The 16,537-nt window shown below is 39.3% G+C and overlaps 1 protein-coding gene across 1 annotated transcript in view; it reads right to left on the bottom strand.

Annotated features, from left to right (window-relative positions):
- The window catches only part of LRBA (LPS responsive beige-like anchor protein), a 568,467-nt gene that overhangs the window by 492,010 nt on the left and 59,920 nt on the right, over positions 1-16,537 (bottom strand). The window contains exons 18-22 of the mRNA XM_044300361.1: positions 16,356-16,464; positions 16,189-16,270; positions 11,724-11,847; positions 11,402-11,594; positions 1,352-2,347 (exon numbers count right to left, since the gene is read on the bottom strand). Of these exons, the coding sequence (XP_044156296.1) occupies positions 1,352-2,347; positions 11,402-11,594; positions 11,724-11,847; positions 16,189-16,270; positions 16,356-16,464 (1,504 nt within the window). The remainder of the gene's footprint in view (positions 1-1,351; positions 2,348-11,401; positions 11,595-11,723; positions 11,848-16,188; positions 16,271-16,355; positions 16,465-16,537) is intronic.

Below are 16,537 nucleotides of genomic sequence, written 5' to 3'. Positions count from 1 at the left end.
TGGCTGCCATGGTAAGCTCCATGCTGCTGTGTGCACAAAGCACAGAGCAGCAGGGACAGTGTGAGCTCCTATTCACCCTGATAGATCTCTATCAGGGTGAATAGGACAAGGGTTCTAGTCCCTAAGGGGGCTAAAAGTTAGTAAAAATTAAAATAAAAATTACAAAAATAAAAAACACCAAAATATTAAGTATAAATGAAAAAGAAAGATTTACAAAAAAAAAAACTACACATTAACAATAAACATTAATTTTCAGCAGATTTGTGGGATTTAAAAAAAAAAATTTCAAAAATAAAAATTCCCAGAATATCGGTATAAATTATCAGCTATCGGCCTGAAAGTTCACAAGTTATCGGTATCGGTCCTAAAAAATCAATATCAGTCGATCCCTAACCTAGAACACAAACCGAAAACGAATTTCAAAATATGAAATTTGCTCATAGAGCCAACTGTTTCTCAGAGAGTCTGTGCAAGTACAATTACAGTAATGCTGCATGTGTGACTACCTCAGCACAAACTGAGGCGGACACAAAAAGGCTGTTCAATTGAAACAAACAGTGGATAGTACTATTTTACTAATATTTCTGAAATATCTGAATATAATTAATACATAATTTTTATCTGGTCTGAATTTACCAAAATATCATCCTTTGTGGGACAATCCCTTGAAATACGAAGCAGGCATTAGCTATTCATTAAAATAATCATAAGTAGCCAGCATATGAGCAGTAAAATTACATTTTTTTGTTTCTGTTTTTTTATCTTTTTATATATTTTATCTAGTTTTGGTACACTGCATGATGTGAACCCAGATGTCCCTTGACGTACACTGCAATACCTGTGGAAGCAATCTAGCCTACGTAAACAGGCAATAGTCCGCTTTAAATAAACGTTCGATATATATAGTTTGCATTCTGCTCCCACCTTCATTCATGGCAGCAGTAAATGTATCACTCTGGAACTTTTACCAGTGAGAGAAATTTGGGAAACAGAGCAGGGCATCTGCAGCCAATCAGCAGAATACAGACTCCATTTTTAAACAGAAAGCACAATCTCGTTCTAATGCCCATTTTCTCAGTTCATTCAGAGAATGCTTACTTTATTACACTGATCGAGGCAACCCCTAAAGATTGTCCATAGGGACCATCCTGTACAGAACATATGCAAGAAATATGCCAACAGTAACTCAAAGATAAGCCTGCATGCAGAGACAGTAAGTAAATAATGCCACCCTCACACCACTCACTGACTGAATCTTTACTGACCAGTAATTTAGGAGACACCTTTGTTTATTTTCCTCATTCTGGTTAACAATAATGAATCCTAAAAAGCCTTAGGTAAATTACTATACCTCAGGAGCAGCTCTCTGTGACTGTTCTGGTTCACTACTTGTGCTGGCCTTCAATTCCAAGTTTTCAGTATCAGATGCAATGCTCGACACATCAAGCTTAGCAATTTTCTTTTCAGAATTCTGAACATCTGAGGTGGTCGCGTTTGGTTCTCCTGTACCATTGGTGCTAGAAGCCATGTCTTGACCTACATTCTCTGAAACAGCTTTGACTCCTTCCCCTAAGTTGGTTACTACTTCGGTAGAAGATGCTGCCGCCTCAAGCAAGACACTTGCATCTTGTGGAACATCATCTACTGATGGGCTTTCGGAGTGTCCACTTGTGGCATCAACAGCATCTGTACAAGCCTCCTCTGTGGACCGTCCCTCACTATTACTTTCTATGTGTGGTTCCTCCAAAACCAATTTCTCAGTTTTGTTGGAAATATCTGTTTCAGTTGTGAAATCCTTCCCATCAACTGCATTAATGTCCCCGTTGGTTTCCTTTTCCATTGGGTCTAAGGTTTTGGATATGCTTGATGACTCCACAACTTCAATTTCATTACCACTAGCACCTGGCGTAGAGGTAGATTCAACATCCTGGCCATCATTCGAGACAGTGGTTATGGGCTCTGTGCCTGGAGATTCCGCTGTATCTTGGTGATTTTCTGGTGTATCTACATTAACTTCAGTTTCAGTTTCATTTTCCGAAATCTCATTAGTAACTAGAGCAGTTTCAGATTCCTTTTTCTCCTGGTTGTCTACAGTGGGAAGATTCCCCATACTCCCCACGTTATGCTCTTCCTCGACAGTTCTTCTAGAATCAGTATTTTCAATATAATTTACTGTTGTTCTAGTCAATTCCAAACTTGGTGTTTGAAGAGTCGTCTCTGGCTGCCTGCTGTACCCGGAGACAGTTCTTACAGGACTTGATGGTCCAGGTTCTATTTCCCCATCTACGTGGTCCTCATAGTCCCTGAAAGCTTTAGCCAGTCTCTCTCTGTGCATTTCATAGGTAACCTAAAAACACATTGACAAAATTAGTTGTCATCTTCATAAAAACGTCAATATATGCAGCAAAGCATTTAGAAAAAATAAAATAAAAATAGTAATCCTATAACTATAAGGTTTTTCTGTGGGTATACGATTATTAGCAGCAAATATATCCTAAAGCTGTTCACACCACATACGGAAGATCCAGTCTCCTGTACATCTTTTTCAATCAAGACAAAAGCACAAGGAGAGGGGAATCATCCTCTAATAGTTTCTCTCTAATGCAGTGATCTGATCTTCTTTGTTCTGCTCATTTAAATGTAAAAAAATAAATAAAATAAAAAATAAATTCTTATGCATCATGTGAAAGGGACCTTAAGCAAACACTAAACTTGAAATAAATAAAAGTAAATGGGAGATAATCTTGCCCATGGTATTTGACAATGTATTTATTGTTTGTCAGCGTTGTAGAAAATGCTTTACTCTTAAAGAAGCACTCCCACAATTGTATTTATTTTTTATCATCTGACCTGTTAGAAAGGTAGATGATGTAATCTGAAGTGTCATCTTCCTACCAGCGATTGTATTTGTGAGTTATAACCTCCCTTCTGACATTCAGCTGTGTCATGTGACCAACACTCTCCACTTCCAAATAACAGTATCTTATTTTTGGACAGGAAGCCAGTTTCTCTATGTATTCCTATGTGAGTCTCAATGTCAGTCTCAAAAGAATGAATAGAGAAGTAACTGACTTCCTGTTTTGCGTCAGCTGGAGATCAAGGTGTTGGTCACATGACACAGCTAAGGCTCAGAGGGTAGGTTATAACTCAAATACAGACACTGGAAAGATGATAACATTCTCTACTGATTACATTATGTATCTTACTAACAGGTCAGAGAATACCGTACATTTTTTGGGAATGCTACTTTAAAGAAATCCTAAGCAAAACACCGGGTTAATTTTACGTTATGTTATGCTTTTAATTTTTAATGGCTGAAGGGGTGGGGCTCATCCAAGAGACCGGGCTTAATCGTCAAGCTTTTTTTCTGCTGCAGAAGGAGCACTGGGGCAGGCTGCTGCTCCAGCCAGTTGTCTTACAGTCACATCCAGATTGTAAGTAAGAAAGTGAGTGGGGCATGGCTAAGCTGCTGCGACAGAAGAGTTTTACATATATGTCTTATGATTACAATTGTAATATAACAAATATTAGTATGAGAAGGAGTGTATGAAGAGAGGAAGTGCTGAGTTTATAATATTCTTAGCCGATTTAATATTTTGAAATGTTAATGTGAAACATTAAGTTGAATTATAAAAAAAAAAAATTTGAGGTATGGTGAAATCTCAAGCATGCCTCAAAACAAAAAAAGTGTACCTAGACATATGTAAACCTATTATAAAAGTTCATAAAATGAAAACTACAAATATACTTTTATTTTTTATTTTTTTCATTGTGAATTAGACACCTGAAATTCATATGCCTATAGTTTTGGAATCCGCACACTTGTACCCCACTGATGTACAACATTCACTGCAGCACAGTGTCAGCGGTGTACCGATTCCAAAGCTCTATAGGCACCTGAATTCAGGCGACAATTTCACAAGGGAAAACATAAAGACCCTGCTCCATCTATCTCCGGATACAATAAAATATGCTAATCATACCCTAGTTTCGGCAATTGTTTTTCAGCATTACACACAAACATATCTTCTTTCCATGGCTGTTCAGGTTTTTTTTGCGGACCGTATGTGGAATCATTTCAATGAGTCCGGGGGGGGGGGGGGTGAACACGGAAACAACTCTGTGTACATTCCGTTTTTTGTATGTCCGTATTTATTTCCATAGAACATATCCTATTATTGTCTGCATTACGGACAAGGATAGGACTGTTTTATTAGGGGCCAGCTGTTCCATTCCGCAAAATACGGAATGCACATGGATTTTATCTGTATTTTTTGCAAATCTTTTTTTGCAGAATGCAAAAAACATACTGTCGTGTGAATGAGCCCTTAGTAAGAGGCCAAATCACTATCCAACTAGTCAATCTAATGGTTGTTATTTCTCTTGCTACTTGCATATGTAAAGGAAAAGCTGATAGTGTGCAATTAATTACTAGGTTTTGTTCTAAATTAGCCAGCTAAAAGACCAGTCATTAATCTTCATGGTGATTGGAAAGTAAATCTATAAATGGACATGGTCTGGAAATAAATAGTCCGGGCTACTAATGTCAGCTCTAGATTACCTCAAATGGTGAATAAACCAGTAAGCAACAACAAGCTATCAAGCCTTACAATCCAGGGACTTTAAGAAAGGGATCAAACACAACAGGAAAAAAATAAAATAAAAATCATACTTTCTAAATCTAGACACCTTTTTTTTTACTAAACCACACCATAACCATACACATTCGATATGAAAAGACCTTCAACCATAACTCAGCCTTGTTCCTTTGCCAAAGTGACCAATTAACCAAAAAAAAGAAAGAAAAAAAAAATATAGTCCCACAAAAAATATTCTACAGTTTTCAAACCAGCACCTGGATCTGAATTCTTTTCTAATTGAATGCACCGTAATTAAAAAAAAATTAGCATAGCCACTGAGTTATTCAATAAAATGTATCTGTACAGCGCCACCTGCTGTTTCTTTTTTTCTTATTTCTTTGTCCGGCTCACTAAGATGGTTGGACACATGCTCAGTTTTGTCCTTCAACTGCCTCCTGAGCTGTGATAGGGACAAGAGCTGCAGCAGCAGGGAGGGCACATCCCCTGAGCTGCTGCAGAAAGGACACTCCTCTAGAGCTGTCATCTTGATATAAATTAAAGGAATGAATAGGGAGATCTGTGGATTCATGTGAGGTACAGGGCTGGTTCGAGCTTTGTTAGAAAGATTGTCATGCACTACATGACATCCGATTTAAATTTTTACATTAATCATGGGATAACCCCTTTAATGAAATGTTGGTCTCCCATATTGGATTATTTTGGTCGGCAACTAACCTTTACACATTTGTTTTAACAATGCTGGTGATATAATTGGCCTTCGATGAAGCTTTAGAGAAGGACATTTTACGTGCCACGGCATAGATGTAACACTAGTGACTCTACAGAAATTGCCAAGTGTAAAAACCACTGCATATAGAATAGTTGTTGAGCAGTCAACTTAAAAATGCCACTTTCTCTGATCAGAATTCTTTACTACTGAAATAACATTTTCCAGGCAGTATTTGAGCAAATTCAAGGCAATCCTGTTTTAACATTTATTGATGTAACAGAAGCTGTATTAATTTCTAGTAAAAAAAATAAAAATAAAATAGTGCTTCAAGAAAGCTATGGAGGCCTTCTGCCAAAGCTAGTATTCATTATTTAATCTTGCCTTCCATGAGCCGGATAGGGAACGAGTTTGAATTTTTAACAGACCATTTAATATATCATACAATGTATTGAAAAAAGTTTAAACATTTTTGGGGGAACTTAAGAAGATCCTGTAATTTCATCATGGTATACTGGGTTTTGTCCTTCGGGCACTAAACATGCAGGGAAAAACTGACACACCAACTTTATTCTTTGGGGCAGCACAATTATGGTGACACTAAATTTATATAATTTTGTTATGTTTTACTACATTTAATAAACAAATATTTGTAGATAAATTTTTTTTTGCTGTGTGTATGTATATATATATATATATATATATATATATATATATATATATATATATATATATATATATATATATTTAGTTCTTAGTCAACTGAGCTGTGCAACCTGAGCTGTAGTTTTACAAGCCTATAAATATTTGTAGGGAATCTTTTATACTTTTAATAAAATGTTAAACATTTTTTACTTTTTGTTGTTTGTTTTTTCAGTCCCCCTAGGGAACTTGAATCAGCAATCACAGTGACAAAAAGAAGAGGGGGAGGGGGGGGGGGGGGAAGCAATTCTTTGATTTTCATAATTGAATTGCTTGGACTTTTACTAATGTAATCAATTGTTTATTTTACTGTTTAGCTTATTTTACATTAATGGAAAAAGGCTTTTGAAAACTTAATGTTTTATTTAAATATTTATACAAATTTTAGCAACTTTACGTTTTATGTAGTAAACTTGAGCATTTGTGCAGTACAATGCTACACCACACGGTGTTGCAGATCGCTGCGTAGCCACCAATTAGAGGAACACGGTTCAGTTATTCCACATGTATGCAATATGATTAAGGCTACTAGAGGAAAAGTAACAAACAAGGAGTGCTAGCTTCAAAGCTGCAAAGTAACAAAAACACTACCAATCAATACCACTGGGAAAAAAGGGTAGAAGTATGGAAAAAAAAAAAGGGTCTATGTGTAAAAGAAAAATAACAAAAATACCGGAAGACCAGGCTGTTTTTTTTTTTGTTTTTGTTTTTTTATCCATAATTATTCCAACTTGGGAAGCTGACCATGATAAATATTTTTCCTCCCTATTTTTGTGCAAGCCAGCTGGATAGGTATTTAAGAATAAAAAAAAAAGGGGGGGGGGAGGGGCAAGCCTGCCTAAGCTAACATTTCCACAAACCCACTGATCAAAATGTATTTGATGTATTTGTTGATTCAGCAGCTTCTCATGCAGCAGATGGAAACAACCGTCGACTAGAATTATCCTTCCCTACGGATATCAACTACAAGATCAGATAGGTAAGACTAAAGACAATGCCCCTCCAGGAGACGCAACGTTAGACGGGTGAACCTGGCTCTGTATACTAACCGAGTGGATTATTGAAGGGTCTCAGCTGCTCTACTCAATACAGTACCTCTACAGTAGCAACAAAGGGGTTAATGCATGTAAAAATACCTTGTGATAAGCAGGAGGGATGAACGCTCGCAGCAATGTAGCAATGGCACAACTTTTCCATTTCACGATATTAAATGCGCTCTATAAAATACTACGAAATATCCGCTGTGATCTGCATGGGCAGACAAAGCCACTGCCGAGAACGCCTGAAGGAAACTGTGCCGTTACCATTTGCTTTCCTGAAGGGATTGTTGGAAGCAAGTAGGGAACATGGAAGGAAAATATCATTTCCAGGAAATTAAAGTAAAACTACAAAAGGCACCAGCTCATCCTTTAGTTACTGCAATATGAATAGATAACAAGCTGTCAATGTCCGCCTAGCATAAAGCTATGACGTAGCGGGATCTTTTCTGATATGAATGCAAATTATGTTTTTTCTTTTTTTTGGAGCAAGCCATGTTTTCAGTTCGTGCCACAAGGGCATTGTGCAGAAGAGGGCTGGAAATAATTGAGCTAGTCAAAGCCTTACAGATGCTGGGATAATGATAGCTCACTTAACTTCCCAACCTTACCCCACCGCTGGAACCGGCTAGGGCCGTACACTAAACACAACCGTTCTTACCTTCCACACATTGTACTGAAATCTGCTGACATGGATGCTGTGCGGAGATGTCAAACAAAAAGACTTCAACAACGCAGATAAAAATGAAACAGTCCATATAGATATCGGCTAAGGAGGGGGAATAAAACGCTTCCAGACTATTTCACAGTCTCACATTGGGGCAGTTTTTTTTTTTTGGCTATTAAACGATTATCATGCATGTTATCACGTTAATCACACACTACATAGATTACCATATATATCATAAGGATGCCATTTAAAAGCGGTCATTTAGAAAACGGCCAGGGGGCATGTATCCAACGCCTTGGTATTCCAATGTCAAAGGGCACATATGTTTAAAGCATGCTAAACAAATAAGAACCGAAAGACAAATTGTGCATTTAGAGCAACATTTACACACCGCAAATACACACATTTTCACAAGCTGGCCGTATTGTGGACACCTATGTAATTACATGTATGTATCATTTCTATTTTACAATTGTCGCACAAGTGAAAACATGAGCAAATGAAAAAAATTAATAAAGAATTTATGAGATATTCTATATATCTATCTCTATATCAAACATAGGCAGGTGCTGCCCATGGGAATAAATCATAGCTAATTTAGCACATAGAAGAATAAGTAAGCAGAAAAATCCATAAAAACCGGGCGCAGCGATTCTGCTGGAGCGGCAGTTACTGCTTATAAAGTGTGGTGCAGCTGCGGGAGGAGAGGGCTACATTGACAAACAGCCACCCTGCTACAAAGGTGGCAGCAAATCTATCAAACCGGACAATAAAATTGCAATTGAGTTTCTTTGGCTTTTTATAGCAGGCGCACGTATACTGATAAGTAGCACTTCAACCCTCTTCCAATTTGGGGTCATTTTGTTCTTTTATCAAAGAAAGGCGTTTGTGGTAGTTTATCAGTCTAGCACAATAAAAGGAGCTAATTGCAGATGTGGCTGTGCTGGTAATGAGTGCTGGACAGCTGGGCTGCTACTCCACTTAAGGGACTATGGAAAAAGTTTAAAAATTCCATGTAGTAACTATACAAAGCGGTAAGTGTATAGCACACGTTACAATGATCTAAACGCTATTCTAAACAGGAACATTCAGAGTTAAAGCCACGCTAAAATAAATGCTGAACACAGAGCTCTGCACTGCCAGGCAAAGCAGTCAACCTATTGATTTTTAGCACAGCGGTGCCACCTAGTGGAATATACTGTACACTGCAATTCCTGGTCCATTTTCACTTCCAAACAATTCAATGCATATTAAAACAGAATCATAGACGACACCAATTTGCATAGAACTGTGACAATATACTGTATAGGGCATTGAAACTGTGGCATTATTAAAAGGGAACCTGCCAGGTGATTTCTGTTGCCCTATATGAGGACATCATAAGGTAGATTGAGAGAAGCGGAGCTCCGAGATGTATAGATTTAGGTCATTTGGAGCAGGATTTTTGAGGATGAAGGCTGAAGCAACAGTGAATCCTGGCGGCCCTCAATCACAGTGTGTGGGCAGGGTAATCGGGACTCCTACCATCTCTCCTAGGAGTCCTGTCAGGATTTACTATGCTTTGTACTCATAAAACATGCTCCAAATCATAAAAACCTATATAATCGCAGAGCTCAACTTCTCTCGCTCTAGCATACGCTGCTCTCAGATCCTGAGGATAGGTCATCAACATGAAAAAGCCCGGAGAACCCCTTTAAGAATGGGACACAAAAATGACTTTATAATTGGGGAACCATTCTGATCGTTTTAGTGGCCAGACAAGAACATCCGCATCAGATATCAAGAAAGCAAAAACGTAGACATCAGTAGAAATGTTCTTGCTCGCACACAGGACAAAAGTCATGATATAAAGATTCACTGTCTTTAATAGTGGCTTATGCTATTTTTGTTTTTTAAGAACACGGTAGAGGCTTGTGAATGCCTATTTTAACTGATAAGCCATTTAGAAGCCATCTAAGCCTTCTAATGCAGTCTCATGTGCAGTCCTGCAGCCTACCATTCCCATTAGGCTTCTGGCACTTCAGAGGCAGAGGCATGGACATGTAGCTATTCTCCTTTAATTAATAAACTCCCCTAACAGAAACCACAGACCTTCCAGTGTATTCTTATCGGATACAATTTCACACTGCTTTCCTCTGTCCCCTCCTTATGATAAGTCTCCCCTTGTCACCTCTTAGGCCCCTTTCACATGAGCGGCGATTTTCACGTATCACTTGTGCGTTGCATGAAAATTGCAGCAAGCTCTATTTTGTGCGTTTTTCACGCAACGCAGGCCCCAGAGAAGTGAATTGGGCTGCGTGAAAATCTCAAGCAAGTGCGGATGCGGTGCGATTTTCACGCACGGTTGCTAGGAGACGATCGGGATGGAGATCCGATCTTTATTATTTTCCCTTATAACATGGTTATAAGGAAAAATAATAGCATTCTGAATACTCAATGCATAGTACAATAGGGCTGGAGGGTTAAAATAAATATAATTTAACTCACCTTAATCCACTTGTTCGCGCAGCCGGCATCTCTTCTGTCTTGTTCTGTGAGGAATAGGACCTTTGATGACGTCACTACATTCATCACATGGTCCGTCACATGATCCATTACCATGGTGATTGATCATGTGACGGACCATGTGATGAACGTAGTGACGTCATCAAAGGTCCTATTCCTCACAGAACAAGACAGAAGAGATGCCGGCTGCGCGAACAAGTGGATTAAGGAGAGTTAAATTAATATATATATATATATATATATATATATATATATATATATATATATATATATATATTATTTTTTTTAACCCCTCCATCCCTATTGTACTATGTATTCAGAATGCTATTATTTTCCCTTATAACCATGTTATAAGGGAAAAATAATACAATCAACACAATCTTGAACCCAAACCTGAACTTCTATGAAGAAGTTCGGGTCTGGGTACCACATTCAGTTTTTTTATCATGCGCGTGCAAAACGCAATGCACCCGCGCGATAAAAACTAAACAGAACGCAATCGCAGGCAAAACTGACTGCAATTGCGTACCTATTCGCACGGGTTTGCCAGACACGCTCGTGTGAAAGAGGCCTTACAAGGAGGAGGAAATGATCAACAGCAGCACAAGATGCATCATAGGATACACAGGAGATTGTGTACACAGCACTCTCAGAAAGCAGAGACAGGTGTGAGTCAGAGAAATGTTATAACGGTACAGCAAACCACTGCAGAGACTCAACCATGATATCCCTTAGATAAGGCAGAACATTATACATGGGGCAAAATACAGAGGAACAAGGAGGGTGGAGCTGGATGGGGAGGATTTGATAGATAGCTCAATTCTATAGTTCACAAGAAGTCATTCACATTGGCGAGGCTGACATTTTGGCTAAACACTAGAGCGTGATCTGTACTCGTAGCATTCTATGTTCAAAAGAGATCTTGCAGGAGTGCATCTTTAAAGGGGTTGTGCAGTGTGATGATATTGATGACCTGTCCTCAAGAGAGGTCTTCAATATCAGATCGGTGGGGGGGTCCGATCAAATGAATGATAGAGGAGGTTGTGATTACATTGCACCAACAGAGTTCTGTTTTCCTTGCCAGCATCTGAATAACATATGTTCAGTAAAGCCATTGCAAAAACAAGAACATATTCAACATTTATAGGAATTAATAATGAAAAGTGATCCTTATAGTTACCTTTGAGTGCGTGATAGAGATTGTATCCACCCAAACGCGCCAGCCACCCCACTCATATTTAATTGCATGGTAGAGAAGGATGCGGAAGATCGCATACACCATTTCTGTAATCTTCTGCTCCTCTGTGTTTTGGGGGCTGAAATAGCACAAAGACAGCATCCACTCTTGCCAAACAGAACACTGCAGCAAACTCCTGCAGGTAGAAGATAGAAATGAATACAAAACACTGGGACCTGGGCTTCTGGCTGCCAGGATTACGCACCCGTTCTAACCAACAGATTGATTTCTACCATGTATATAACATATAAGCCAAATGACATACCTTCTGTTTTCTCTGCTGTTATTAAATAGTTTTATCATGTCCGAGAGGAACACCCTCCTCACCTCCATCACCTCTTGAGATGGAGGAGAATTCCTCAGGAGGGTAGCAATAACTTTAAGGATCACTGGATGAAAATACCAGAATCAAACAGTTAAACACTGATATGAGGACACTATGCATGCATTTTGAGATCTTGGTCCTTGGCCATTAGAGACATATCAGATAACAAGGGCTTTACATTTAGTAGAACTATGCAAAGAATAAAACCTCTTTTTGGGAACACAATTCACTGGTTCCAACAACTACATTACAAACAATAAAAAAAAAAAAAAAAAAAAAAAAAAAAAAAAAAAACCAACAACGAGGGTCATTTATGAAACCAAAACACACCTAAATTAGGCATATTTCCGCTCATGTCAGGTGTAAAAAGAGTGGGTGCAGAAGGGGACGGGTCAGGAGACCGGTCTCATTTACCATTTTCTACACCTGTTGTAGGCCACTTTCACACTTGCGTTTTGTGCGGATCCGTCATGGACCGATCCATTCAGATAATACAACTGTCTGCATCCGTTCTGAACGGATCCATTTGTATTATCTTTAACATAGCCAAGACAGATCCGTCTTGAACACCACTGAAAGTCAATGGAGGACAGATCAGTTTTCTATTGTGCCAGATTGCGTCATAGAAAACGGATCCGTCCCCATTGACTTACATTGTGTGTCAGAACGGATCTGTTTGGCTCAGTTTCATCAGACGGACACCAAAACGCTGCAACCCAGCATTTTGGTGTCAGTCTCTAAAGTGGAATGATGCAAACTGATGCATTCTGAGCAGATCCTTTTCCATTCAGAATGCATTAGGGCAAAAATGATTAGAACAGATCTTACAAACGGAAAGCTAAAACGCAAGTGTGAAAGTAGACTTAGGGTGTTTTATGGCATGTGAATCTATGCTTCCATGTATAAGCATCTTGATTGTGGCTTCTAAAAAGGCAGTAAAGGTGGCCATATACATTAGATTACTGCTAGCTTATCCCACCTATATCAGCGTGACCATTAGACCATCTTATGTGTATGGAGGTATCCTGGGTCTCCAACAATGGGACAGATGTTGGGTGAAAGAAGGTTTGTGCATGTACTCGAGGAAGATAAGCTGCCACCACCAGATTCCTCCCCTCTCCCTACTGAGAACACATGAACACGTAGCCGAGCCAAGCATGCATCTGTTCTGGGAGGAATATCTGTCTTTAAAACAAGTCTTCTATCTAAAACGTAGGACCGACATCAGCTGGCAATTTATTACTAACACTTTTGATTAAATGTGTTCTAGGCATATATACTATAATATGCCAACCTTCCTTACTGTCCCTGTGCAACAAAGTATCAATACAGCCAACTAGTATATGAGAACACCGTAATACCCGGACATAAACTATAGGGAATTTACAGACACATTTCTTCAGCAACTAAAAGTCACAATAATAAAGAATTGCCTGCAACTGACAGATGTCTGTGAAAAAAACGGCAAAGTATTATTTATGCTGTGCAGACATCCGAATCGCAGAGCGCTAGGTCAATATTTGCATCTTTTTGTAACTATCAAAACTGCACAAGACGAAGAGCAGGCGCCCAGCACGCAGTGAATCACAAATATTGTCCCAGTTCACAGAGAGCGGGGTTGTCAGTCTATCAGACAGATGCTTCCTATATGCGAGGATCCAAGATTAAAAGAAAATAAAATCCCACAGAAAATTTCTGCCACATAACATGCCGATTCATTCCAAACACTCCGCCGAATCCTGTGAACACGAGGATATTGCCAAGGAAAATCCAGAATAAAAAAAAAAAAAAAAAAAAAAAGAGGGAATTAATCATTTCCATCGCAAACTTTGCAGCCATATAAATCTGGCTACTGCATAATCTCAGATGCTTAGAATTGGCACCGAGGGGTAAGCCAATAGTACAGGAGATTCTAAAGCCTGTGTCCTCACTGGAAATGCTCCGTGGTATGGAGGCTTATTGGCAATGCTCCATGGGAAATCAATTGCAAACCAGTGTCGGACTGGGATGCCTAGGGCCCACCAGTAAAATTTATTTTTGGGGCCCACCGTACGGATATATTCAAATATAATAAATAATCTAACAAGTTTTTTTTATATGAACATAGGCTGGTTGAGGGGCTGTACATTGAATATATGTATGTAGTGCAGGAGATGGGAGACTAGGGGCCCACCTTGCTCAGGGGCCCACCGGGGGATTCCCCTGTACCCCTGTGGGCCAGTCCAAGCCTGCAAAGAGGTATCTCCCAAGAAAAGCGAATCATCTCACCAGCGCCACCTTGTGGAAGTGGCTGCCCGAGTCAAAATCTGACTTTAACTTAAGCTTGGGATGGAGCTCTGCCAGTAAATCTTTTTAAGGACAACCAGTACCCTGCCTAAGCTGCATCCAAGACACAACCAGCTGGATTCCTATTCTGTACTGAGGAGGGGCAAGCACCCCAAAACGGCTGTCTATGGGTGGATATTTGGCTTACCAACATTCTGTTGTCATATCTCAAGGCTTATATAAAAAGTCTTTGACTCATAGGGAGCCACTTCTACAAAGTGGGGCTAGCGAGATGGTTCTCTTCCTTGGGAGATACCTCTTTGCAAGTCACACCTATGAAAGCATCCAAACCAGAGACACAATTTCACTTGTTTCAGAAGGGTCTCTGATGTCACGATCTTAGGAAAACTTAGGAAAGACCTTCATTTTTTATTTTTTTTGCTGGGTTACTGTGTTTCTGACAATAGGAAATTATAAGGCTTATTTGGTATAAAGGCCCTAAGAAACGCAACCTTAAGGGTTTCCCCACCACAGAAAGTGCTGTCATATTAAGCGGCTAGGCCACCATTTTCTGCCTGTGATGGTCTAACTTGCTGGGACCTCCACCAATAAAAGACGTCACCGCACACACTACCCGGCAGTGTGTTATGATAAACAAAAGAGCCCGTGCACTGTGCGATCTAGCGCAGAGCAAGGGAGCGGATCGGAGCATTCGATGCTAGCCTCAGGGGGGTGCCTGGGTGAAAATAAGGCTATGTCCAGGTTCAGCTCTGAACCTGAACAACCCCTTTAATCCTCTAAAAAAAAAAAAAAAAAAAAAAAAAAAAAAAATATATATATAAATAATAATATATATATATATATATATATATATATATATATATATATATAATATAATAATAATAATAATAATAATAATCTCTGGAGAACTTACATAAAAAAAAAAAAACAACACCTTAATAAATTTGACATTTTTGTGTGATCTGAGTAGTGTTAAATGACCATCCCATGTGTCTATATACCCCACATTTGCAGGTATGCAGTGTACCAACAAATCTAACCGCTCTATTCTGTGTTTGGAGATGACCCAAATAAAACATCTGCCTCAATAAAAAAATAAAATAAAAAAATAAAAATCATCCTACTGTAGTGCTGTCGCAAGAGGAAAAAAATAATTCAATCACAAAAACACACACTACTATCTTGTGAGAACATGGTAAACTGGGTGTAAAAGCGATAGAAAAAAGAAGCCAAATCAACAAACCAGAGTCTGTACTGTGAACAGATACCCTACAGCATCCCTGAATACTACAAGCAATTCTGCAACAGAGATTAGATCTTATGCTACGCATAGCAGGGAGGACTACTTACTGCATTTGATGGAAATCCCAAGTCTCAGTGCCAAAGAGCTCTTGTGGACGACCTGTCACCTTCTCCCGACATGACTGTTCTAAAAATATGTGTATTTCTTCTAAAATATGAAATCTGGAGTAGCTTTTCTGGGAACTATATATTGTTTGGGGGGGGGGGGGGGGGGGGTGTCTAAACAGACAATGTCAGACTGTTTAGGCACCAACCCAGACACAACACTCCGTTGTCAACTTATTCATACATTTCTAGGAGGAATGATAGCACAACGCGGGATGTTCCAGAATTCTTATTTCATGGGGAAGACACATAACTACTAAAACGTACAGGAGAAGTGAGAGGAAGGGGTCAGGGTAATGTCCTGCAGATCAGTAATACCTCTGGGGATGGCTACAGAAGTTGCAGGATTCCATTCCTTGAAAGAAATGTCACTGTGATACCAGTCTAGACTGAAAGGAATATTATGCCATATTGTTCATTTATTCCATAAAAATGCAACATGTAGTTTGATAGGCAATATAAGGTAAGCCCGATGGCCCCTATTTTTGTCAGAGGGCCCATTGGACGCCACTAGTGTCAGAAACATAGAAATATGAAGGCAGATGTAGACATAGCCTAAACCAGACATTGGGCAGTGTGTGTGATCACTTCAGCCAAAACTACTTCCCCATCCGCCCCCATCAACAAAGGGGTTGGGCACAAGTAAGGCGAGAGCTTGGGAAGCCATACCCTATGGCATAGTAAAAGCCATTATACAATGTTCTTTACTTACAGGGATTTTGGATCTTGACTGAGGAGTCTGGGTCAGGGTGCTGCTTATGTATCACCTGCGTGTTAATCTGCTCTATGAGAATCTGAAAAACCAACCGTCAGAAAGTCAGTAAAACACACACCTCCGTGTAAAAGTAAAGCTGCTTGGAAGAGAACACTTCACGTTACCTCGAACAAACCATTGTACGTTGTAATTGTGATTGGTTTTGCCTCCAGCATCAACCTCTCAGCCAACAGAGAGAACAATCCATGGCCCTGCATAACCTCCACTTTCCTCCTGGAGAAAAACAAAAAAAAAGATAAAAAGGAGAAAATACTTGAACACAAATCTGACACCTTGGCCCACAATC

Source organism: Bufo gargarizans, chromosome 1 (genome assembly GCF_014858855.1).
Source record: "Bufo gargarizans isolate SCDJY-AF-19 chromosome 1, ASM1485885v1, whole genome shotgun sequence".
Taxonomy (NCBI): domain Eukaryota; kingdom Metazoa; phylum Chordata; class Amphibia; order Anura; family Bufonidae; genus Bufo; species Bufo gargarizans.
This window is presented reverse-complemented; position numbering and strand designations above follow the sequence as displayed.